The sequence below is a fragment of the Acartia tonsa genome, chromosome 7 (assembly GCF_053477335.1).
Source record: "Acartia tonsa isolate MP-2025a chromosome 7, ASM5347733v1, whole genome shotgun sequence".
NCBI lineage: Eukaryota > Metazoa > Arthropoda > Copepoda > Calanoida > Acartiidae > Acartia > Acartia tonsa.
In genome coordinates, this window is record NC_137266.1 from 19,485,274 (window position 1) to 19,511,850 (window position 26,577).

The 26,577-nt window shown below is 35.9% G+C and overlaps 1 protein-coding gene across 1 annotated transcript; it reads left to right on the forward strand.

Annotated features, from left to right (window-relative positions):
- The first annotated feature begins 473 nt into the window (after nucleotides 1-473).
- On the forward strand, nucleotides 474-22,312 carry LOC145324435 (uncharacterized). Its single transcript, XM_080167022.1, has 18 exons — nucleotides 474-531; nucleotides 706-773; nucleotides 1,271-1,381; nucleotides 1,640-1,691; nucleotides 2,338-2,401; nucleotides 3,001-3,049; nucleotides 3,323-3,387; nucleotides 4,232-4,313; nucleotides 4,378-4,475; nucleotides 5,781-5,821; nucleotides 16,026-16,060; nucleotides 16,959-17,080; nucleotides 18,013-18,043; nucleotides 18,221-18,257; nucleotides 18,518-18,585; nucleotides 20,113-20,223; nucleotides 20,732-20,780; nucleotides 22,159-22,312. The coding sequence occupies exons 3-18, from the start codon at nucleotides 1,315-1,317 to the stop codon at nucleotides 22,310-22,312; spliced, it is 1,125 nt and encodes a 374-aa protein (XP_080023148.1). The 5' UTR covers nucleotides 474-531; nucleotides 706-773; nucleotides 1,271-1,314.
- Nucleotides 22,313-26,577: the final 4,265 nt, after the last annotated feature.

The following is a 26,577-nucleotide window of genomic DNA, read 5'->3' on the forward strand; positions in this document are numbered from 1 at the left end:
AATAGCCTACTTACTCTTTTCATACTCAATTTAAATATATAAACTAGGTGTATTATTGTCCTGAAATCTGTAAATTTGAAAGCCTAATTAAAATATCTTGGATGTGGAAATAACAATGAAACTGTGTTTTGTTAGGGGTGAAAAAAAAGTATGACGAGTTTTACACCTAATACTAAAATTGTCAAAAACAAACCACCTTTCGTCAAAAACACACTAGCTAAACTTTGGCAGTTGTAGAAATGGGAGCGTTCCACATAAACCTATTATTTGAAATTGGTCGAGAAAAACAAGAAGCAACTAAAATACACATGATTTGGAACTTTTGGGGTCTTTTGAAATAATTCATACAAATTATTTGTTTCAGAGAATATCTTTTTGGTTCTATTAATGGGTGTAAGTACTTTTACTTACAATATTTTAAAACAAAAAAAATTCTAAATAATAAGAATAATAAATATGAATTAAATTGAAAGAAATTTTTGTTATATTTTCAGATGCTATGCAACCTAACTCTCTAGGAACAGGGAAAAGGTTAGAAAAAGATTTTTCTTCTTTAAATTTCAAGTTATTCCTTAAAATTCTATAAAAAAGAATTAAAAGAATTATAATGAATATATATAGGGCTAATTAAAAGCTTATTAACATTAAGTTTTTAAAAAAAAATATTTGTTATCTAAAAAAAGTAACCTTGTTTTTATTATGTAGATATGAAGAACATTTAATTAATGTGTGGCTTACATTATTAGATAATTATCCGGATGCTGTTGTTTTAGGTAAACACTTTAAAAGTATGGCTTCCAAACCGATTAATACCCGCTGGAATATAACCGGTTCTCAGCCATACTGAAAAATCATGAATAGTACCGTATTATAGACAATTTTCCACGAATATTAAAATAAAAATCATAAAATTGATACCAGTTTTGTTAGCCCAAGCCTTAGGCAACGCGTGGCTAACGAAAATGGGTTTAATATAATAATTTTTCATTTTAAAATCCGCGGAAAGGTGTCTTTATTTATGTACATTTCCAATTACTCTTTCTGTAGATCACAATGAGTGGATCAAACGTTTAGACACTCAATTTATTTATCCAACAAATCAAAATTCAGTCCTCAAAGTTGTTACGCCGACGAATAAGAAAACATTAGTATATACCTTTAGAGAATAGTGGGAATATAGTGTAATAAACAGTTCAATGTCTCTACTCTCCCTCCATAAAATTAGATTTAATTATATTTACATATATTTTTTAATAAAACAAATGTTTAGATTTAGGAAGTAACATTGGAGTATATACATTGGCCAGCTGAGCTATGGGAAATAAAGTTTTCTCTGTTGATCCTAACCCTCATAATCATACTCTACTCTATAATAGCTTGGGTAAGTGATTGATTTTGTGATATATTCAATTTAAAAGACGATTTTCAAGTCTTAATATTTTAAAAACTACGTGGTAGAAAATTGAAATTTTTTCAAATATATGCCATATAAATATAGTTTAACCAATTAGCCAGGAAAAGATATGCGGTTCACTAAATTAAGTTCAAATGCACTTCGTGCAACTACCCTTTTAGTTATTGGTATAAATATTTCATTCAAATAACTTTTAAAGATTAATGGTTTTTTTGCTTATTTCAGTGTTGAACATGTTTAATCATGAAAAAAGTATTGCTATTTTAAATCCAATAAGGTATAACTTTTATCTATAATACAAAGTAGAATGATGTCTGTCTGTCCGTCCGTCCGTCTGTCCCTTAAGATCTCGGTAACCACTGAATTGATTGGATTCTACTCTTTAGGGTATATACCTATTGGTCCTGTGGTGGTTTTAAGCTATTTTCTTGGGGGGTTGGACACCCTCAACCCCCCCCCCCAAAAAAAAAATGAAAATCCCCCCCCCAAAAAAAAAATTGGGAACACATTAGACTATGAGCAGCACCAGTAGTATTTTATTTTTTTTATTATTATCTCTTGGGGCAAAGCCCCTAGAGGCTAGGGGCGAAGCCGCTAGTATAAAGTAAATAAATTTTAATATCGTCTTTAGCTCAAAAAACCTAATCACAATAAGATCCACAATAATTAATTTCATCAGCGCGGGTCTTTAAATCTCTTATTAAAACAGCATATAGTGTCCAATAAAATTATGACGCTATACAATACAAATGTCCAATAATAGGCCAGTATGTACCATTGTTTAATTACAATGTTTACTGGCCTATTATTGGTCATTTGTATTGTATAACGTTATTTTTAGTGGACACCATACGCTGTTTCCTCTTATTTAAAATTTTTGAAATGAAATTATAATTTCCATTATTAATTATCATTTTTTTTAGTGATGGTCACTATCAATTTGTTGGTTCTGACAGCACATCAGATGATTCCTTAGATATTAATAATGTAATTTTTTTATTATGCCTGAATATAAGATATATTATACTCATACAACTAGCAGATACACACCTAGAAGTCTCTAGAGGCACTTGAGGTGGGGTTGTGGGAAGTCAATTTTAGTTTTATAAAGAAAAAGTACAAAAAAATTGTGAAAGGGAATATTTTGTTCTTAAGGGGCGATTTCTCTTGATAATTATATTTATAAACCTTCCCATGACCTGTGGGAAGCTACATTGTAGAGGACATGTAGGTACAAACAGGCAGACATACAGAATTACAAACATCCTGTTACTTTTATATTAGGATTTACAACTACAGCTGAGACCATAAACTCTAATGCTTTTTTAATGAATCTTCAGACGGACAGACAGACAGCGTTCTACTTTGTATTATAGATTTCTCATCTTCTGTGTGTGCAAAAGACAGTATGATACAAAAAAAGTAACTTTTCCTCATAGTAATGGGGAGAGGGGGGGGGGCTATCATCTTTCAAAAAGCATTACTAAACAGCGGTCAGCCTATTTTTGTAGTTAACAGACACAAAAAAATTAAAATTTGATTTTGCAAGATTTTATAATAACAATACATATTATTTTCTTTTGCAGGAAAAATCAAAAATGAACTTAACATCAATAACACTGTTTGACTTATTTGGTAAGAACATAAATTATTCATCTGTTATTGTAAGAGGGGTTTTTCATCAATCTCGTAATGTAAATTATCAGGATGTTCGTCTTTCATTATCTATACTCGTCTAGGGCTTAAAAATAACTGGACCATTTTTAGGGATTTTAGTATTGGTTTGAGAAAGATTTTAGGCTATTTTGAGGGAGATGCTTATTAATATACACGGCAGGGTAGAATTTACAACCCACTCCTCTTACTAATAATTAACTTACATTTTGAAGACAATCAACATTAATTTAGATTTGATACCAGATAGTGAAAATACTGTTATAATCAAGATTGACATCCAAGGCTTTGAATGCAAAGTAAGTACTTAGACTAGTGAAGGTTAGGTTAAGTTGAATAGGCGGTAGTTTGGATTGCTGCAGGTGATAGCTCTAAATAAATGAATGAATAATGGATCGAACAGACAAAAAAAAAGAAATACTGATGTCAAGCTGGAATTACCTTAATTTTTTTAGTGCTGTTGCAATTTTTTTGCATAATTTTTGTCTCACAGCCTCTTCCCTTTTCATGACATACTGCCCCCTCCCCATTTATTTCTGGTCCAAAAACAACAAGCCAGAAAGAAGGGGGGAAAGAAGTGTCTAACTAATTTCATACTAATCCAGAAACTTTTGAAAAAATTGTAAAGAGTGTGTCAATGAAATTTAGAAAACTATAAAATAAGAAAAAATACAATCATTTGCAAATTAGATTACTAGTATATCAGACTGACGTAACCATTCTGTAATTAAATTACTAAAAAAATGTCTCTGTCTCGTTCAACCCCATATTTCTAGATTTTATACACTATACACTATATACACGAGAATTTAATTTAGGTTGTTAGATTAGGGTTCTTAGAATGTATATTACACAAATATTACAATAAATTTTTATCTATGAAATTATATTTTTTGGAGAATTTTTTTTTTAAAACAAGCCATATCATAATAAATTGATACTCGTCTGCTATATTCAAAACTAACACAGCGAGTAGCGGCATTTCATGCGCTAGTACCCAAACTCAGTCAGAAACTGCTAAATTCTTGCACATTCCCTTTAAGCCAGTGCCCAAAGTTTGAGACTCCTAAAACTTGAATATTCAATCCATTATCCCCTCCCTTACTCCCTGAGGATACTACTAATATATTATTTTATTTCTAGGCTCTAAAGAAATTTTTATCATTGGCTAAAAAGCCCAAATTTGTACCTTACATCCAAATGGAAATTGATTTGCTTTGTTCAGGTAAAAATAAATATGCATCAATCATAAAATTGAAATTAACCAAAAAAAAGGTGCTTCTGTATAGGTGTTAGTCCGTGCAAGGAGGCATTTTTCACAGAATTTCTACCCCTTCTTGAAACCTCTGGATATGTTCCTCATGTTCCTTGGCCTATCTCATATCAGGTTGTAAATTTCTTATTCAGGGAATAAATTCGTTGGCCTACTATCAATAATACAAAGTAGAATGATGTCTGTCTGTCTGAAGCTTAAGATCTCAGTAACCACTGAACCGATTGGGCTCTACTCTTCAGGGAATATAACTACTGGTCATGTTATGGTTTTAAGCTATTTACTTTAGGGGTGGGACACCCCCAACCCTGCAAAAATTTTTTTTTTGTAAAACTAAAATTTTAAAAAAGGGAGTCGACTAACCCCACCCTCTCCCAATTTTTTTTCATTTTTTCTTTTTAAATTTTAAATACGAAAAATTAGGTTGGTTAATCCTCGTTGGGAAAAAGCCCCTAGAGGCAAGTAGCGAAGCTACTAGTGCCTAAAAAACTAATAAGATCATTTTAAAAATTTTATCATTATCAAAATTGAAAAGTGGTGTAAAAATAAATTCTAAAAATTCCACTTTATCTTGAGCCGAAAACTACTTTTTTGAATGTAAGTATAATGAAATGAAAGTATTGGATATATTTTTACTTGGGTCTTACACCAGATTTCATGTTCAATAATAAAGTCTCTGTAGCAGGCTAAAATAACGATCTCCTCTTTACCACATCCTCCTCCCTTCCTACTGGATAAACGGCCCGAACAATAAATCCGAGGGGAAATTGCAACCTAACTTGATGACAATTTTTTCCTGTCATAATATCCACGTATAGTATACATCCTATTATATAAAGTAGTAAGCATTTTTTGTCTGTCCCGAAGGATTTCGCTAACTGCTGAACCGATATTGTTCTCCTTTATAGTTGTCGAGGAATACAGTATAGACCAACTGTTTCCGAGATCTTTTTGCTACAAAGCAAATGAATCCTCTACTCCCCAGGAGAACAAGGCGGTTTACAAATAGTAAGTTTATTGAACGAACTATGAAAACGAATAGCCTAAAAAAAATATTAAAATTAATTAAATTTAATTTTGATTTTGTTTGCATATAATATAAAAATTATACGAGGTTTCTTGATCTCATGTTAAACTTAAGGAATTGAGGGAATAAACTCCACAGGCAGTCACACAAAAATGGTATCAAAGTACCAAGACAATAGTGAAGCTTCTTATAAGCCCTTGGGAGGTTTTAAACTTTTTTTGGGGAGGGTGTCCTCACCCCATTCCCCCCCCCAAAATATATTTTTTTAAATTTTCGAATCTCAAATTTAAAATGGGATGAGATCGACTTTTCACCCTCCTACCTTAAGTGCTTCTAGAGGTTTCTAGGGGCGTAGCCACAAGTGCATTATAAAAGTACATATTTGATTTTAGGAACTATCTGAGGAGTGTTATTTTGATGCATTATTTGCAGGGTTCGGAAGCCGCAGCCGCAGCCTCAGCCTCAGCCACCATCAGCCGCGCGGCTTACGAGAAGCCTCAAAATCAGCCGCGCGGCTTCCTCAGCCACCCAATAAGCCTCAGCCTTAGTCGCAGCCGCACGGCTTAAAGAAAACATAAGCCACTGTAAGCCTCAGCCGCATTCAGCCACTGTAAGCCTCAGCCACTGTAAGCCTCAGCCACAAAACTCCAATTCAGCCACATTAAGCCTCAGCCGCACTAAGCCTCATTCAGCCAACGCCCCTCTAAGCCTCAGCCGCAATCAGCCGCGCGGCTTATAGTTGGGGAAGCCTCAGCCACACTCAGCCGCGCGGCTGTTAATAATTTGAAGCCGCAGCCGCACTCAGCCGCGCGGCTTCAAGAAAGCCTCAGCCGCAGCTGCAAAGTTATGATTATGCCGCAGCCGCGCGGCTTGATATTTGTAAGCCGCAGCCTCAGCCGCAGCTTAATTTTTTAAATTCAGCCGCAGCTTTGACACAGCCGCGCGGCTGAGATATTGTAAGCCCCAGCCGCAGCCGCAGGTGCTAAATTAGTACAAGCCTCAGCCGTCAATTCAGCCGCAGGGCTTAATTTTCATTTAATTTTGTCTGTCTGAAGCTTAAGATCTCAGCAACCACTGAACTGACAATGTTGTCCTTCTCAGGAATCCTTTTACTAAAGTAACAGGATGTCTGTGTGTCTGTGTATCTGTGTGTCTGTACCGAAGGATCTCTCTAACCGCTGAACCGATCGGGTTCTCCTTAACAGGATAGCTTCTCATAGGTCCTGGGAAGGTTTATAACTATTTTTTGGGGGATGGGACACCCCTAACCCCCCAAAAAAATTTAAAATCCCCCCCCCTCAAAAAAAGAAAAAATTTTTTAAATTTTTTAAACTAAAATTAAAAATGAGGGGGGAGGCCCCCCCCCCCTAAAAAAAAAAATTCCCCCCCCAAAAAAAAATTTTTTTTTTACTTTTCTTTAAAAATTTAAAATAAGAAATTGGGTTATTAAATTTGACTCTCTCTCTTCCTCAAGTGCCCCCTAGAGGCCTCTAGGGGCGTAGCCGCAAGTTATATATATATTGACATTGGATGGTTTTGAGCTAATTTTGGGGTGGGGGTCAGACATTTCCATCGCCCAAAACTATTTTTTTTAAATGTTATACTTTTAAATTTTTTTATATTCTTTTATAAAAATTTTATCTTAAGTTTTTTTAAAATTACAACTTAGAAACTACCATCTCGAACAACTACAAAAAGTTTGAACCTGTAATGTAAGAGCTCCAGTGGCGCAATCAGTTAACGCACGGTTCTTCTACACTGTTATGCCGGGGTTATAAGTTCGAATTTCACCAGGAGCAATAGGTTTTTGAACGTTGATACTTATGAATATTATTGAATACTATTTATAGGGTAACTGCCCTACTGACGTTTGCCTAATTTTATTGTTTTTAAAAGATACAAATTTTTCAGAATTTACTTAATATTCACTATGAATTTGTATTATCTTAAATTTTTTTTCTTGTACAAGTGGCCTATTTAGCTCAATGGCAATGGGGGCAATCAATTCTTGTAATACTCAAGTTATATAGTAGCTTCTCTATTATTTTTCCGTTTAGGTACGCAATACTTGTTCTATATAATTAAGCTTCTCCTACTTAGATATTTCTTCAATTTTAAATGTATTTAATACTTTGTGGTTGATGAGAGACACTGAAAAAGTTATGCAAAAAAAAAAGATTTATACATATTTCATTTTTCATAGTATTTTTAAATTAATGAAAATAATTAAATTAAGATTTGGGGAGGGGGGAGGGTGTGTGTGTGTGTGTTTATTTTGAACACAAATAATCCTAATATGTTTTCTAACAAAAAAAATTTAAACAGCGATGTATTTTACTTTTTAAAGTTGGTTAAAAAAAGGTCTGTAAAATGCAATAAATTGTCCTGTATAATATGCAAAAAAATCTACATAATCTTTATGTACTCGATAGATTGAAATAGTTAAATGATTATCATATATCATCCGATTTTGTTTATTTTACAAAGATGCTTACTAAAATTGATTTTATTTTCGAAACTGCAATTATTATAAAAAAAATGTTTCTTTATCTTTATCATTATGTTATACAATTTCTGAATTTATAAGCAATACATGAATCGATATATTATTACTTTGATGTTGTCCATATTTTCATGTACTCTGATAAAGAAATAATCTCAGCTGGCTAAAATAACAATAACCCCCATACACCCCCTTTAATCCATCTCTCCCCTCTTATGGGATATATAAATGAACTGGCCAATAAATGAGGTCCATAATTTTATTAACAATTTTTTTTTTTAATATATCCACATATTCTATTATATAAAGTGGTAATGTGAAGCTTCTAACTACTGAACTAATGAAAACTTTTTAAATTGCCTTTTCCAAGTTTTTGAATTTTTAAAAAAACTAAAATTAAAACTGGTGGGTGCTCAACCAAACTCCCCCCTATTTTCCCATAAAAAAATAATAAAAGTCACCCTTTATCCCCCCAAATTTTTTTTTCTTCTGGGATTCGAACCCGGATGATAGATGGTTCAAAGCTGTTACCGTACCAAAAAGCTATCAGAGCTCCAATATTTCAAAATGAAAATTTGTCTTATTTTTAGATCATTAAGTATTATGATGTCTGTTTGTTTGTCTGTCTATATGTTTGTACTACAGGATCTCGCTAAATACTAAACCGATATGGTGCTCCTATTCAGGGTAGTTTCTTATAGGTACTGGGAAGGTTTACAACTATTTTGAGGGAGGGTACCATCACACTACCAGAAAAAAATTGCCGTAGAAAAAAAATTAAACATCACCCCAAAATTAAAAATGGGATTTACTCGCCCCGGCCCTCCCCACCCAATAAAAATCACCCTACCCCCCAAAAAATTATTTTAATTCAGTTCTTCTTTTTCCAGTACCTATTGTTTAGTATTTTTTGTAATAACTTCATAATTACATTGTCATTAAGATTATGTGACATAAAAAGTTAGTCATAAAAATTATACCCATGAATAATTGTAATAAAAAGCACTTTTGTAAAAAAAACATTTTTCATAAGAGGTAAGTTTTTATGACAAATACATTTATTGCAAGTGTACATATGATAAGCATTTTAAAGACGATTATTTTTAAGACAAATTTAACCTGCGTACCATGGCTCAACATGTAGCGCATCTGCTTGTCATCATGGAGGTAATAGGTTCGAATCTTGGCCAGACACTGCGTGAAAACTGAAGACGTTAAATGGTTCCTACTGCAGCTATGCCAGGTATGCAACATGTAAAGTTAGAGTATGAGGATTTCCTTGGCTCGTAAACAGGCGTAACTCATTACCATAGGACTTTCTGGCAGGTAGTTGGTTGCTGGATAGATGTCACTTTAATTGGAAAGAATTGGTTCCCCTTAATTATCCAAGGTTCAACAAGAAGCGCATCTGCTTGTCATCTGGGAGGTAATAGGTTCGAATCTCGGCCAGACACTGCGTTATAACTGAAGACATTAAATGGTTCCTACTGCTGCTATGGCAGGTGTGCAACATGTAAAGTTGGAGAAGGAGGATTTCCTTGGCTCATAAACAGGCGTAACTCATTACCATAAAACTTTCAGGCAGGTAGTTCAATAAAAAAAAGTTGGTTGCTGAATAGATGTCACTTAAACTAATACAGAAAAGGAAAGAATTGGTTCCCCAAGGTTCAACAAGTAGCGCATCTGCTTGTCATCAGGGATGTAATAGGTTCGAATCTCGCGCAGACACTGCGTTATAACTGAAGACATTAAATGGTTCCTAGGTGCTAGGTGTGCAACATGAACAGGCGCAAAGGAAAGATATAGTTCCCCTTGGACCTTGAGTTAATGTCATAGAAACCCTCGACCGTAGCTCAACATGTAGCGCATCGGCTCGTCGTCTGGGAGTTGATAGGCTTTGTACTGCATCATAACTAAAGATGTTGAAATAAATTCCTACTGCTAAAAAACTTGTATAAAACTTTGGGTACCAGTATAAAACTTAAATTTTTGTCTATTAGTATAAAACTTTGGGTACCAGTATGAAACTTTGGGTACCAGTATAAAACTTTGGGTACCAGAATAAATTTTTGGCTATTAGTATAAAATTTTGGGTACCAGTATAAAACTTTGGGTACCAGTATAAAACTTTGGGTACCAATATAAAATTTGGGTACCAGTATAAAACTTTGGGTACTCGTATAAAACTTAAGGTAACAGTATAAAACTTTGGGTACCAATATTAAAACAAAATTTTAGGTATTAGTATAAAATTTTGGGTACCAGTATAAAACTTTGGGTACCAGTATAAAACTTTGGGTACCAGTATAAAACTTTGGGTACCAGTATAAAATTTGGGTACCAGTATAAAATTTGGGTAACTGTATAAATCTTTGGGTACCAGTATAAAACTTTGGGTACCAGTATAAAATTTGGGTACCTGTATAAAACTTTGGGTACCAGTAAAAAACTTTGGGTACCAGTATAAATTTTTAGTACCAGTATAAAACTTTTGGTACCAGTTTAAAACTTTGGGTACCAGTATAAAACTTTGGGTACCAGTATAAAACTTTGGGTTCTAGTATAAAACTTTGGGTACCAGTAAAAAACTTTGGGTACCAGTATAAATTTTTAGTACCAGTATAAAAATTTGGGTACCAGTTTAAAACTTTGGGTACCAGTATAAAACTTTGGGTACCAGTATAAAACTTTGGGTTTTAGTATAAAACTTTTGGTACAAGTATAAAACTTTGGGTACCAGAATAAAATTTGAGTACTAGTCTAAAACTTTGGGTACCTGTATAAAAACTTTGGGTACCAGTATAAAACTTTGAGTACTAGTATATAATTTTGGGTACTAGAATAAAACTTTGGGTACCAGTATAAAACTTTGGGTTCCAGTATAAAATTTTGGGTACCAGTATAAAACTTTGGGTACCAGTATAAAACTTTGGGTACCAGAATAAAACTTTGGGTACCAGTATAAAATTTTGGGTACCAGTATAAAACTTTGGGTACCAGTATAAAACTTTGTGTACCAGTATAAAACTTTGGTTACCAGTAAAATTTGGGTACTAGTATAAAACTTTGGGTTCTAGTCTAAAACTTTGGGTACCATTATAAAACTTTGGGTACCAGACTAAAACTTTGGGTACCAGTATAAAACTTTGAGTACCAGTATAAAACTTTGGGTACTAGAATAAAACTTTGGGTACCAGAATAAAATTTGAGTACTAGTATATAATTTTGGGTACCAGTAAAAAACTTTGGGTACTAGAATAAAACTTTGGGTACCAGAATAAACTTTGGGTACCAGTATGAAACTTTGGGTACCAGTATAAAATTTGGGTACTAATTCTGAATCAAACATTTGAAAAAATCCTGCTGTCCTCCCCCCTCTTCCCTCCACTCTTATTCTAACAACCCCTAACCACCCTCAACTCTCCAATAAATGTCCTAGAATGCATTTAAAAAATCCAATTTAGCAGAAGCCTCAGCTGCAAAGCTTATTTTATAATCAGCCATAAGATCAGCCGCAAGGCTTAATATTGTATTCAGCCGCAGCCGCATTCAGCTGCGCGGCTGAATTTAATTCAGCCACAGCCTCAGCCGCACGGCTTTCAGTAAGCCGCAGCCTCAGAATCAGCCGCGAGGCTTAATTATGTTATCAGCCACTCTCAGCCTCAGCCTCACTCAGCCGCGCGGCTTAATTTTCCAATCAGCCAATGTAAGCCGCAGCCGCTATGAGCCGCGCGGCTTTCAGTAAGCCGCAGCCTCAGCCACAAATCGTTCAGCCACTGTAAGCCTCAGCCACCCTCAGCCACTGTAAGCCTCAGCCGCTCGAAGCCTCAGCCACAAAATTCCAATTCAGCCACTGTAAGCCTCAGCCACCCCAATTCTTATTAAGCCTCAGCCGCATTCAGCCGCAGCCACTCTCAGCCGCACTAAGCCTCAGCCACTCTCAGCCTCAGCCACTTCCATAACTTTAAGCAGCCGCAGCCGCAGCCGCAAATTAGGATTCAGCCGCAGCCGCAGCCGCGCGGCTGATAGCGCGGCTTCCGAACCCTGATTATTTGTGCATGTTGACGCCAAGGCATTCCCATACTGGGATAAACATCTCTCAGAACATAGTTTTCTAAAAAACTCATATCTTGAATAACTTTGTGATATATTAATTAAATTAAATTTTGAATAATATTTAAATAAAAAATCTACCTTCTTTTTATAAAGCGAGGCTTTTCTTTGATGTGGGTCTGTCCGTACGTCCGTCCGTAACTAATGTTATTTAAAACAATTATCCTATTTTTGGAATTTATAGACAACAAAATACAACATTATTAGCGAAGAATCTTAATATTTAAGCAGTATTACAACATATTTTCATACAGTGTTATTGTTCGTTTGTCCTAATCGCCGAAGTTTAAAGATTCGTCTGTATGGATGTTGTCATGCTTGTTTAATTTTATACTAAAATCTAGTCCATGACTAGAGCCAATAAAGGTACTAATTCTATTCTATTCTATTCTAGAGCCTCGTTTAGATTAAAACTACGTATCTACTACAAAAATATTACTTCTTTATCTAATATGATTGAGTCATGCTACTTTTTAACGGCTTTTTAAGCTGTTTTGGTAAAATTGCAGTTACATGATTTTGTCTGTGGGGAAGGGTGAACAACCTAATTTATATGTCCCCCCCCCCCAAAAAAAAAAAAAATATCTATACAAGACCTAAATCTAGTAACTGGACAAAGTGTCTCAAAAATCAGCCATGTGACGTCATAAAAATGATGGTTATCCATCTCTTTTTTAGGGATTTTCTTTTTCACTGCTCATCTCATCTACCTCATTTTTATGACGTCACATGGCTGATTTTTGAGACACTTTGTCCAGTTACGAGATTTCTTCAGAAATCTACAGAAATCTTTGTATAAATATTCTAGGTGTACCGAGTGAAACCATGCAATAGTTTATCATAAACTATTGTTTCTCATAATAAACATGATAATGATCTTGAAAGTGAAGCTTTAACTTACCCTGTGGCTGTAAAATTTTTTCTCGTATTCATTCGAATCCGGTGGATAGGAACCGGTTCTCATCCATACGAAAAAACTATGTCTAGCATCGTATTATATCCAGTATTCTACGAATATAGAATTGTACAATCATAAGATTAAAACCAGTTTTTTTAGCCCGTGACTTCGGCATCTCGGGGCTAAAAAAACTGGTTTTAATCTTATAATTGTACATTCTATATCCGCGGAAAGCTGTTTATAATACGATGCGAGAAATAACTATTACCAAGAACTATATATATGTATATGTCTAATCAATCAAATACAGGGACGACTACATGTATAAAGGCGAAGCTCTGAAACTGTAGGACAAACGGACATTAACACTTGTAGAGTGTCAAAACTTAATTAGCAGAAGATAACTGTATAAGTTGAAACAAAATTGTAAGTAGATTCGTTGCAAAACTGCTTAGGTACTGTTTAAGGACATATTTACATTTTAGAACCTGTTTATAGAGATGCTTTGCCTTCTAAAATTGTACTTTATTGTCCTAGGAATCAGTATTCCAAAAATCAAATGAATACAATAATTATATCACTTGAAATTTTGGTCAAAAAATGCTTGGGACGTATGGGCATTCTTGTATCTATTAAAGAGTTGCTACGCTTTCTAAATCGTTCGTAAATTCTATAGGAATCACAACACCAAGTGAAAAATCGATAGGACAATTCTAAAATAAAGATAAAGGTATCCGTTTTGGACGGACCCTAATTATAGAAAAGCTTCGCTTTTGAACAAAAATATGTATGAAATGTATCAAATTCAAAAGCGTGTAAATAAAGAGAAACTTGTAGTCATATTATGGTATGTCAGGGTATAGTTTTTTATATGTGGAAATCAAAATCTATTCCCGTAAAAAAACACAAATATAAATTAATTAAAATTTCAAATGTTCAGTCAACAAAAACCATCATGAATAACAAATATTTCAATTTTAAAAAATATTACATTTATATTAAAAGAAATTTAAGCACAAATATAAAAGTTATTTTAGTAACGTTATTTTTGGTTAATATTTTAAGGTAAGTCTTCTATGTATAATTAAAAGTGAGGCTTCTAAACAATTTAGCCTGTCGGTCAGTCTGCCAATCAGTTTCTCTGTTAGGTAGTTTTATTCTAATTTTTCTATTTTATGCTAAATGCCATTTTTGTTGAAAAAAAGGAGCATTATTGTATGTAAGATTATTTACAGTATGGCATCGAAAATGATTAATATCCGCTGCATTTTAACCGGTTCTCAGTCATACTGAAAAACAATATATAGCAACGCATTACAGATAATTTTCCACAGATATTAAAATTTAAAAAATCATAAAATTAATTCCAGTTTGTTAAGACTCTAGGGGGCTTGGTGTCGCTTCAGGTACTAGGTAACTAGACCTCTCTCCACGCACCTTGAAACATACCCCGCTTATGGTTGCGGTGTAAAGCGTCCATTCGCCCATCAGACAACCAACTCTCTAAGATGCACGACCTTTGTCTGAGAAGTCCTAACTGTGCATGGTAACGAGCTGCGCCTGTTTTGGGCCAAGGCATTCCCCCCACTCTAACTATCTACGTCGCGCATCTGACATAGTAGCAGTGGGAACCATTTTTAACGTCTTTAGTTATGACGCGGTGTCGGACCGAGATTCGAACCTATCACCTTATAGTTTAGTTATAGCCGGCCTTCGGCTTCTCTTGGATGGTTTTATTCTTATATTTTTCATTTCAATGCTATGTGATAAATAATTATTATTTGTCCTGTGTTTATTTGACATTTAAATGGTAGTGAGTATTTTATGAGCTTTTATCTGTATTATTTAGATATCTTTATAATAAAGAAACAGGATGTATGTCAATCTGTCTATACCTAAAGATCTCGTTAACCGCTTGACCGATTGGCTCTACTATAAATTGCAGCTTCTTATAAATCGAAGTAGGTCTTTTAAATCAAATTTTGGGGAAAATCATCCCACTCCCCCCCCCCCTCCCCTCAACATATCTTTATTATTTAAAGTTCATATATTATTTAAAGTTCATATAAATGAATTGAACAAAAAGCTCTCTAAATCATTATTTTGTCTCCGAAAATGTCAAGGTCTACTCACTGAAAAAGCTCTCAAAGCTCTATATTACTCTATTTTTCATTGTCATTTAGTTTATGGAATCCTTATCTACTCATGTGCATCACCCACAAATCTTACTGGCATAATCACTAAACAAAAAATGGCTGTGAGATGTATTAAGCAAGCAACTTACTATAGCCATTCTAGTCCTTTATTTAAAAATCTCAATATTTTACCCTTTGAATCTCTAGCACATTACTTCAAACTAAAATTTATGTATGAGTACAAAAATAATTTGTTGCCAAGGTCTTTTAATAATATGTGGCCCAGACGAGGTGAATTAAATGGTAACTTCGTTTTGAGAAACAATAATAATTTAACTGTTCCCTTTTCTCGAATTAACTTAGTAGAGAGGATTCCTATTTGTTCATTTCCAAAGACATGGAACAGTTTTGATGACCGTGATAATATAAAAAATGCCTTAAACCTAAATCAATTTAAGATTAAGCTAAAAAAATGCCTTCTTGCAAAAATAGACATAACATGTTATAGACTTCTTTGCCGTTCTTGCCACCTAAGAATGTAAAACACTTATTCTGTCTGTTCTACAAGTCTTCACTGATTTACCCTTCTTTATTAATTAAAAATGTTTATAGTCAATATTACAAACGCACATCATATTATTTTCCCCTCCAATTCCTTTCCTTTCAATTCCATACTATAATCCCCATCATATATCATTGCGTAAGTTCTTGTTTTAAATAATTATGTTTCATGTTATCTATTATTTTTTTTATCATTTTTTCTTATCTGCAAAGGCTACTTAATATTACCTCGAGAGAGATTATTTAGTCCTTTGACACGAATTTTGAATGTGAATAATATTATCTTTATTATTAAACTGTAAGTAATCATGATCAATTTTATTGTTTGTTTGTGATTATACCATGTTATATATATATATTTTTTTGTATGTGTCATAAAATAAATATTTCATTTCATTTCATTTCATTTCATGTTTTTCATATTCAGGACCAAAACTCACCAAGATGGAGATCAAGGAAAAGGTATTTAAAAAAACAAAGCTTTTCTATAAATATAGTTTGCCACTTTCACAAATGTCTATGTGTTGTTGAGGGGTTAGCAACAAGCATTAGACAACTCTAAAATTACAGACAGAAGGACAGACAGACACAAAACACTTATAGAGTAGCTCTACTACCAATAAAGTAAAATGTATATACTGGACTTTTATCTTGCAAGTTAAGGTTTCAAATTTGTTACCAAAAATTTCCCAATACATAATGTAGAGAATGATATAGGAGGTTAAGTCACAAACAAAATATAAAGGGGGGGGGGGGAGGGGTAATGCAACTATCTCGTAATCAATGCGCAAATGGCACTTAGAATCCGAAGTTATGAAACATGAGTATTAGAGTAATCCTTGGTAGGTCTATTTTCCCTAATTGGGACAAAAAGTTGGAAAAAGTAGCGGCTAACATCTAGCGGCTTAGCCGTTTAGCCGTTTTTGGGTTTTTAAAGGCAAAATTATCGATAAAAATACCAACAAACTTTTTAAAAATTTCTAGTACCATCTGCTTATCAGCAAGAACCGACTAAAAAAGGCAGGTGGAAGCTATAAAATGTTAAGAGTATACTTTTTATATCAAATAATGCAAAATTATCTTTCAAAAAGTAGATTTCTCCAAAATTAAAGATGGATTTGCCCTGAAAATAGCCAAAAACCGTCTTAACGGTTGAGCCGCCAGCCGTTACTTTTCCAGCTTTTGTTCAATTTAGGGAAAATAGACCTACCAAGGATTATTCATGCAAAATTTCAGATCAAAATTCGAATTCTAAGTACCACATAATCATTGATTACGAGATGGATGCATTATATAACAAACATATTTGAAACAATTTGTAATATCCGAATAAATATAAAAGTTATTTTTTATTTTTTAGATATTTTGTTAGAAAGTGTGAATAAATTCCACGCCTTCATGTGCAAGGAGACATTGCCATACAGTCAACATCAGTTCAATATTTCTTTTATTATTTGTATCAAGCATCCGAACTTAGATGCGGTAATTTCATCAAATTTTGTAACAAAGCTGCTCTACAAGTGACTTTATAATAAGGGGGATTCGCCCACCCTCTAATATTTCTAATGCAAGAATAGTTATTTCTCGCATCGTATTATAAACGGCTTTCCGCGGATATAGAATGTACATTGGTACAATTATAAACTGGTTTTAATCTTATGATTGTACATTTTTATATTCGTAGAAAGCTGGATATAATACAATGCTAGACATAGTTTTTTTTCGTATGGATGAGAACCGGTTCCTATCCACCGGATTCGAATGAATATGAGAAATAAAATTATATCGTAAAATATAATTCACATGAACAGAGATCTTTAAGATTGTCCAAAAGTCTGTTATTGGACTTTTTTTTAGATTTTACCTGCGACCTTGGCTCACCACGTATTCCGCGACCGCCTCATAACTAAAGACATTACAAATGGTTCCAACTGCTGCTTTTCAGGTGCGCAACATAAATATTTAAAGTAGGGGGAATGCATTGGCCCTTAAAAAGGCACAACTCATTACAATGCACAGTAAGGAACTCTGAGACAAAGGTCGTGCAATCAAAGCGTCGGTTGTCTGTTGGATGTTGCTTAACCTATAATTCTTGGTTGTTGGGAGTATCGCATTCCATTACACACGGATGATGAACTGAATTAGATGATTACTTAAATTTCGAAGGAGAATCCCGCCCTTACGAGGTATGGTAATTTAAGATATCTGATAAGTTTGATGATAATTACATCTCATTTAATAAATAACAAATATATAGACATGTGAATGACAGCTAACCTGGGCGTGGGTTGTAAAAAGATATTTAATTTAAAAATGGTTGCCAGAACCCTGGTCCCTTGAATTTTCAATAATTCATTACTTATGCTTTATCTATTTTCATCATCAATAATAGTTCTAATTCATTTTAATTTTAGGGATTGTCAACTTTCTTTTTCATTAATGGATGTAAGTTTTTTTTTAAATTCGATAACTTTTCAATAATGGAGAACTAAAAATGCATCTAAACAGAATTTAAGCATAGGCAATCAAACAGTAACTAAATTAATATTTTATTATGTACATATGTACAGACTGACCGTATTTATAGAGTTGCTTTACTCATGTTTTTTTTTCATTATTTAGATGTTGAAACTGCATTAGGCAAAGGAACTAGTTTAAAGTAAGATTATATTTGTTTTGTTTATTAAGCAAACTAGGGCCATTCATTCAAATACAATACTTATGAATTATCTAAGAAAAATTTCTCAAGTCAAAATAATCATTATGTTTCAAATTGACATACAGTCTTTCTGTTGATAATAGAGTTCCTAGGTTTAATACATTGTACCTTGCTGTTACAGGAATAATCATTTTGGATTTTCGACTCCTTTTAAAAAAAGAATTTTTAGTGGCGCATCTACTCCAGGATCATTATTCTAGATATGAGGAGCACATTATAAATATATGGCTTAACCTTTTGAAAAACTATCCAAATGCTGTAGTTTTAGGTAAGTGTAATATAAAAAGAACGTGTCCTAACTTTTGTTATTTTTTAACCTATTCGTGATGAGCTCCCAAAGTTCAAAGTTTTGATTAAACGGGGTTCAACAAAATAGTTTTTTAAAAAACTCATATTACTTCATAAATAAGAGGTCTACAAAAAAACGATTGCATATCTAAATTCTATGGATCATTTTACATCTACTACTTACTAAAAACACCGACTAGCTATTTAAGAAATCAAATCACAAAAGTTAGGACATCTTCTTTTTTTAAAAAAAGGGCCAAGAACAAGTTGCTCAATTCTTTATACATATCTTTATCTTTGCATGTTTTGTCTAAATTTCACAAAAGAATAAATCAAATTTAGATTTCCAGTTTAAATTTCCATCTCTACTACTTCGTGATATCTTGTAGTATTTTAATGCTTCGCTACATGTGGATGTTGTCATCCTTTTATCTATTTTAACGTGTGCCATTTTTTAAAAGCGAAGCTTTTCTATAATTAGGGTCGGTCCGTCCGTACGTCCGTCCGTCCGTACGTCCGTCCGTCACGGATAGCTTTTTTCGTTAATTTAGACATGTTAGAATTGTCCTATCGATTTCAAATTTTGCATGGTGATTCCTTTAGTAGTTAGGTACGATTTAGAAAGCGTAGCAACTCTATAATCATTACCAAAATGTCCGTACGTCCATTTAAACATGTTTTTTTTTACATTTTTAACAACAAATTTGTATGTGACCTAATTATCCGATTGGTCTGATTTTTGGTATACTGATTCCTGGGACAACAAAGTACAATATTATATGCGAAGCAACTCTATAATCAAGTTCTAAAAATAAGTATGTCCATAATCATTATCCTGTATCAAGCAGTTTTTCAACAAATTTACTTACAATTTTGCATTCGCATTCTGATTATTCAGTTCTTACATTATACAAGTGTTAATGTCCGTTTATCCTACCGTTTCAGAGCTTCGCTTTTATGGATGTTGTCATCCTTGTTAAAAGCGAAGCTTTTCTATAATTAGGGTCGGTCCGTCCGTACGTCCGTCCGTCCGTACGTCCGTCCGTCACGGATAGCTTTTTTCGTTAATTTAGACATGTTAGAATTGTCCTATCGATTTCAAATTTTGCATGGTGATTCCTTTAGTAGTTAGGTACGATTTAGAAAGCGTAGCAACTCTATAATCATTACCAAAATGTCCGTACGTCCATTTAAACATGTTTTTTTTTACATTTTTAACAACAAATTTGTATGTGACCTAATTATCCGATTGGTCTGATTTTTGGTATACTGATTCCTGGGACAACAAAGTACAATATTATGTGCGAAGCAACTCTATAATCAAGTTCTAAAAATAAGTATGTCCATAATCATTATCCTGTATCAAGCAGTTTTTCAACAAATTTACTTACAATTTTGCATTCGCATTCTGATTATTCAGTTCTTACATTATACAAGTGTTAATGTCCGTTTATCCTACCGTTTCAGAGCTTCGCTTTTATGGATGTTGTCATCCTTGTTTATTTAGATATTGGCAGCAATATTGGGGTATATACATTGGCCAGCAGGGCCATGGGGAACAAAGTTATTGCTGTGGATCCTAACCCTCATAATCATGCTCTGCTTTTTAATAGTTTAGGTAAGTTATGATCATATGTGTCTTGGAAGCTGCCAGCTAGCTAAAGAACTCTAACCCTTTTAGAGCTGGTCTAGTCTACAATTCAAAGAAGCTTGAGTTCTGTCCGTCTGTCTGAAGCTTATGATCTTGGTAACCACTCAACCGATTGGATTCTACTCTTCAGGGATATATATATCTACTGGTCCTGTGGTTGTTTTAAGCTATTTCTCGGGGAGGGGGGGGGGGTAAGACATCCCCCCCCCAAAAAAAAAATGTCCTCTTGGCGTAAAGCTCCTAGAGGCTAGGTGCGAAGAGGCTAATATTAAAATAAAAAACCTTAATTTGACGTTTATGAAAATTGCCAAAGATTTGTCGACTGACTGGTGGCTACAGTTTCTTAGTCTCTTACATAAGCTAATGTAGCAAGCCCCTGTACTGCTTCAAGTTGCTTTGTTTGTCTAGAAAAGTAAATTTTAATTTTACAAAAGTATACCATCAACCAATTATTTCATAATCTGTTTATTTCTAGTTCTAAATAGATATGAAACCGGAACAATACAAATCAAGAATGCAATAAGGTAGAATTATCCTCTCCTCCTATTATATAAAGTAGTAAGCTTTTTTTGTCTGTAACGAAGGATCTCACTAACCACTGAACCGATTAGGTTCTCTCACATAGGTCCCGGGAGGATCAGTAATATTTGACATAATATTATTTGACATAAATTCATTTCACATAAAACATTTGACATAAAATCACTTCACATAAAGGTACATTTGACATAAAAACATTTGCCATATAGGTACACTTCACATAAAAACGTTTCACATAAAGGTACATATGATATAAAGGTACATTTGACATAAAGGTACATTTGACATAAAGGTACGTTTGACATAAAGGTACACTTGACATAAAGGTACATTTAACATAAAGGTACACTTGGCATAAAACGTTTCACATAAAGATACATTTAAAAGTGTACCTGAGGTTGTCATTTTTTTCCCCGAGCATGGCAACCGGTGAACAGAATCTCAGTTCTGCACCACAAGCCTCGCACGACTGAAGTTCCCATGTCTATACAGTCATATTTATATGAAAATATTTTTAGAAGATTTTTAAATTTTTTTTTTAAGATTTTCCCCAAGGTAATTTTGCTTTTTTTTAATAATAAATAAAAGTTTCTAAAATCTTCCAAAAAAATTTGAAAATCTTCAAAAAAAAATTTAAAAATCTTCTAAAAATATTTTCATATAAATATGACTGTATAGACATGGGAACTTCAGTAGTGCGGGGCTTGTGGTGCAGAACTGAGATTCTGTTCACCGGTTGCCATGCAATGTATTTTTATGTCAAATGTACCTTTATGTCAAGTGTACCTTTATTTCAAGTGTACCTTTATGTGAAATGTACCTTTATGTGAAATGTACCTTTATGTCAAGTATACCTTTATGCCAAATGTACCTTTATGTCAAATGAGTTTATGTGAAACGTTTTTATGTCAAATGTACCTTTATGTCAAATGAGTTTATGTCAAATGATACTTTATGTGAAATATTTTATGTGAAATGAATTTATGTGAAGTGATTTTATGTCAAATATTACTGATCCGTCCCGGGATGGTTTTAGGCCATTTTACTTTTATGTCTTTAATTGGTTTTATGCTATTTTCTGCTTTTATCTACCCATTCAAAAATAACCCCTTAGAGGCTAGTGGCGCACCCGCTAGTCTTTGTTATAGAAGCATACCTTCTCTATGACTCCTTTTCTTTGTGCGTCCGTCCGTCTGAATTTAAGAATATGTGATTTATTCGTATATTAAGAGTTATAGAAAAAATATTTTTCAAATGTTTTATGGACTATTGATCATCCACTTCAGCATATAGGAATGCTTAAAAAACTATTGATACAAATTAACATATTTTTGCTTTTTTGTAATAGTGTTTTATTTTCAGTGATAGCTATTATGTGTTTTCTGGAAATAGAAGTCTAATAATAGATCCTCTAGATGTGCAAAGATACGAGGTGAAAAAAGTCAATGACATTGAAATACCTATTTGTATTTTAAGAAGAATAAATGACATACCCCTTTATCATTGGATTATATAAAAGTAAAGGATCTCTCTAATCGCTGAACTGATATGTTTCTCCATTAAAATGTAGCTTTCAAAAGATCTAGGAGTGGTATATACCTATTTTTGGGAAGTGTATCACCACCCTCCCAAGAAAAATTAACCCTAGAAAAAAATGAACACCGAAATTCTTTTTCAACTATTAATGCGTTGACAGAGGGATTGATTAAACCATGCATATGTGGTATGCGGCAGCTCTGGACCATGCAGAAACCAAGACATTATAGTGATGCTACGCACCTAGTTAAATCCTGTTATTCTACAATTATGAAGCCACCTGAAAAGATGTCAGATAACGGTACTGATTTTATCTCTCAGTTGTCCTGCAAATGGAGGGAGGGGTGTTACCCCTCCCTCTCCCATCTTAAGCACCGGAACCTTCCCCTTCAACCACCAAGTTATCAGCACCACCTCAACCCTGAGGATAAAGGATCTAAACCTGCCCCCACACAGACTGTTGTTGTCACAAGTAATCATCAAACCTTCCCTCTTTAGTACCCAGACCTACCACTCAACCCCTCTATGCTTATCTACCTATTGTGCTGCTCCATGGGCTATCCTGCCTGCCCCAGACAGGGATAGCCATCTACCTAACCATTGCAATTATCTATGTTTTACTGTATGATTTATCTTTAACCATCTTTATTCCTAATCCATATGTATTTATATTATGGTTAACTGTATTCTTAATCCCCCCCACCCTTTCCAGGGATGGGGAATCATGATTGCCCAAACTGACTATTGTATATGTATTATAATGCTTTTATGTTATGATCATTTATTCCTATCCATGTAGTTATTGTTTGTTGTATATAGCTTTAGTATCCTTTACACCTTCAATAAAGTGACAACTGAAATAGATGTTGATTCTTGTCTAGTGAATGCTAGAGAAGCGTAGCTTCTCTATAGTAAGGTGTCCACGTCTGTTCACACTGCCGTAGTCTTTATTCGAACTCTGGTGTCTGCCATTTACCCTAGGCAGATACCACAACTTTGGTGACAGCTGTGTGAGATTACGGCGAACCACAAGTGTAGAGCAGACGCGCATCTGAGGCTAAGGTACTCCCAGCAGTGAATCTGGCAAAACTGACGCAAGCAACCTGAATTACCCACCCTGGACAGCAAAGTTTAACTCTGCATCCGGCAGTTGTGGAAGCGAGACAGCGAAATTTGATGAATAACCGCGAGCAGCGCTGATATCTAACGGAGAATTGAGCGCCAAAAGGGCTGAAACAGGCCTGCGGACCGGCTGAAACAAGCCAAATAAGTGTAAACGGCTGAAAATAGGCCAATTTTACTGCAAGAGATAGCAGGATCCGAACCAGTGGCGCTAGCAGGACGGGACATTCCCTGCCGCCATCAGCTGGATTTGGATAAGCGGCGCTAGCAGGACGGGACATTCCCTGCCGCCGATAGGCTGAAACACGCCACATAGCTGCAAGCGGCGCTAGCAGGACGGGACATTCCCTGCCGCCGATAGGCTGAAACATGCCACATAGCCGCAAGCTGCGAGCTAACATACGAGTGTAGTGCACCAGAACAGAGAAAAACTACGTCAACCCCGAGTATCCTGAGAGGCTACAACGCAGCCACCCATCTAGAAAACAGATATTATATCACATTTTCAGGGATTACCACCCTAGTGTGATGGCCAAACAATAGATTTATGAGCAAAGCTTGGCAAACAAATTGTTGTGTTGTGATAAATCTAAGAATAGAACAGGCTTGGATTATTGTGTATTGTGATAACAGCTAAAAATAGAACAGAGTTGGTAAACAAATCTGTTATGCAATTGTGATAAGGACAGAAATAGAAGCTAGATGTAACATAATAAAGACCCTGATATACAATCAAAACAATCTCAAGCCCACAGCACAACAACAACAATACACCCCTTATTCCAAGGGAAGGGGAGGGGCCCCTCTCCATTGAAGGCAAATACAATCAGGGTGATATAATAGATAAACCTAGGATTAAGAAGAAAAGGCCCTATTACACCAGCACACAGTTACCCCCCTCCCTCACAGGGGGAACGGACGGAGTTACCCCCGTCCCCTCACGCGCTTCCCCCTTCCTACCCACACTAGACTAAGTCCGTCTGTAGTGTGGGGCTAGCGATCGGACACACAGAGCGCCATTCACGGATAGCGCAACAGAGTGCGGAAAATATCATAAATCCAACGGACGAAGCGGACCAATGAGAGAGCGAGTTGAGGGGTGAGAGCGCGTTTTCCCCGTGTGCGCGGATTTGACGGCGCGGACGCGCGTTACAAGGACAGGAGATTCCACGCACACACACACACACACACACCCACACAGGAGAGGGGCCATTCTATAGCATACATCAGAGATATTTTTTTAGGAGAAAAACTTGCAAGCTCCTCCCTCCCTGTCTACAGTGTGATAAGGAAAACTAAACCAGTTCCTTAAACCCGCTCAGACCCTCAACATCTTCCTAGCCTGCCAACCCTACTTCAAAGCTGAATGGTTAGTGAAACAAATATATGTATATATAAATACCCAAGTGATAAATAAGGTTGTTTCTTTGTATCATGGGTACAAGTAAGTGAATACTAACCTCACCAAACAACACTGGAAACTGATATGATAACTGAACGAAAGTACGCCCACCCTGTGGACATAGCCTGACTTGCTGCCCCACACTGGGCAGTGGTGGTGTGTACCTGGACCATCGACCTTCATAGTTGTGAACTATATACAGAGGAAGCGTGATTTTTTTGAAGCAAGGAGGAAAAGCTATCTAGCTCTGGGGATATTCCTATACACGTATATATATATATATGGGCGTGTAGCCATGTATATATATAGATAACCTACCTATCCATATATCCACTAGCGGATACGCTCCTAGAGACATCTGTGATACCTAACATATTCCCTGTTACCTTTAAGCTAAGATCCGCTGGTTGCCACAGAAATCAAGAGCTATACTGGAAAGGAGAACAACTCAGGCTCAACAGTTAAACAAGACGCTGGCACCAACAGACCAACCCCCTACTACTTATCATGGGGGCGCGCCAGCCACAGAAACTCTTGAGCCAGGAGGACCGAGCCTACGGCTACGTGGACTACCACCCTAATTACACAGCTATAGTATTTATACTAGGGGTGAGCCGGCTCGAACCTCCTTGCGGTGCGGCTACTCTACTCTGCTCCTATATCTACAAGATACTGCTTCTGTTATTACTTTGGCCTACTGTGTCGAGTACAGTGAACATCAAACACATGCCAGGTCACAGACCCCTGGTCCCTGAGATGCCCTTGTCTGGAAGGGTGACTGAATGTCCGCTGCACAGCTCCTGTTCAGTTGGTGCTCAACGTACGAGAAATAGCAATACTGGACTGGGGGTTGCTGAACCTGTAGGTGTCCTCCTGGGGGTGTTGAACGATGCAACTGAGCCTAATGAGAAGGTGACAAGCTTCAGAGACTTAGTGGCCAGCCCCAAGATGGACACTACTACCAGAACTGAGATTTCAAAGGGGCCCAGCCCTAGGGCCAGTACCACCTGTTTCTGGGGTGGAAAGGTCCTCCCTGGCACTGGCCTCACCAATCTGGAGGATGGGGAGCTGTCCCAGGGGAATAGGCTCTTCACCCAGATGCCCGACGCGTACCTGGGGGTGGGGGAGCCGCCACCCAAGCCTCCCTGGGAGCCCCCAGGCATGGAACGACTGGGGACCGGCCTAAGGATGGGGACTGGTGACCTGCTGCAGTGGAAGACTCTACCCAGCACGGAGAGAGCAGGGTTGACCAGCAGCAGTGAGGCTGTTCCCCCACATTCCAAGACCAGATGTCGCTACTCTGTTGAACCACTGCACATGTCCCAGCCAAGTTCCCCCATGCTGCTGAAGATGGAGGCCCACCAGGATGCAGAGCTCCAACTAGGAAAGTCAATAAGAAGGCCACCCCTTGCCAAAACCAGAACCCCCGCAGGGGCTCCCCACCAGCCGCTGACGGAGCCTGGCAGGGACGCAATACTAGCTGGCAACTCTGGCCCAACTCAGGTGGCTACCAACAGTCTGCTGACAGTCCGGAATACAGTTCAGGCTACCATCAGTATGGCATCTTCTGGGCCTTGCTGGTCCACCTGTGGGTACCTGTCCACACACTGGCCACAGGTACCCCCCAGAGATCATAGCCCCCTTTCCGACTGGCACCATCAACAGCCTTTGCTACCAACCACCTGGCATACCCAGAGGCAGGATCCCTCATGTGGAGAAGC

Coding starts and splice junctions, on each gene's coding strand:
- LOC145324435 (XM_080167022.1), top strand. CDS start 1,315: ATGGGAAATAAAGTTTTCTCTGTTGATCCTAACCCTCATAATCATACT. Junction 1,692..2,337: donor GCTATTTTAAATCCAATAAG/GTATAACTTTTA, acceptor CATTTTTTTTAG/TGATGGTCACTATCAATTTG. Junction 3,050..3,322: donor AACACTGTTTGACTTATTTG/GTAAGAACATAA, acceptor ACATTAATTTAG/ATTTGATACCAGATAGTGAA.